Here is a 667-nt window from a genome sequence, read left to right on the forward strand (position 1 = left end):
TCATTTTATCCACAGTTTTGTTCATTTTATCCACAGTTTTGTTCATTTTATCCACAGTTTTGTTCATTTTATCCACAGTTTTGTTCATTTTATCCACAGTTTTGTTCATTTTCACCTCAGCTCTGCTTGTTTGAACGTTAACGTCTCAGATTTACACTCAAAAACCAGATGGTTGGATTTACTTAAGTAATGTCAACACTTTTCAGTGGTCTGAGCTGAGTAAACGTGAAGCAACTTTCTCACCTCTCATCTGTTGTTGGAGTGCAGTTTGAGTTTGAAGATAAAATGCTGTTTCTCCTGCTGAACGTTGCTTGTTTGTCCTGCAGTGATCAGCAACATGCAGAGGGCCAGGAAGCTCCTGAAGTCAGAACTGTGAACCCCAGGAGGAGTTTTTCATCAACAAACTTTTTCATACACATCATTTACACAATAAAAACTAAGCACTGGAAAATGTCCTGATTTCTTCTTCATCTTTGTTTTTCTTTCTGCTCCAAAGTCTCGTTGATGAAAACTTTATCGTTTTGATGTCCGCAAATAAAGACGTCATTTTGGTGTTTTTTTTGAAAAAAATGAAAAATAAAAAATCCTGACTTTTTCAATAACTAAAAGCTATTAAACTTTTGTTTGCATGAAGTATATGATACAGTTATTAGTTATAATTATATAC

The 667-nt window shown here is 34.3% G+C and overlaps 1 protein-coding gene across 1 annotated transcript; it reads left to right on the forward strand.

Moving 5' to 3' along the window:
• Nucleotides 1–326: 326 nt before the first annotated feature.
• Nucleotides 327–459, forward strand: LOC106512629 (anterior gradient protein 2 homolog; the record flags this gene model as incomplete). The annotated part of the gene is given in 1 exon segment (XM_014001209.1): nt 327–459. A coding segment is annotated over 1 exon segment (50 nt), but the record flags the coding sequence as incomplete, so codon positions are not given.
• Between the last annotated feature and the right edge of the window lie 208 nt (nt 460–667).

Source organism: Austrofundulus limnaeus, unplaced genomic scaffold (assembly GCF_001266775.1).
Source record: "Austrofundulus limnaeus strain Quisiro unplaced genomic scaffold, Austrofundulus_limnaeus-1.0 Scaffold9383, whole genome shotgun sequence".
In the NCBI taxonomy this organism is placed as follows: Eukaryota; Metazoa; Chordata; class Actinopteri; order Cyprinodontiformes; family Rivulidae; genus Austrofundulus; species Austrofundulus limnaeus.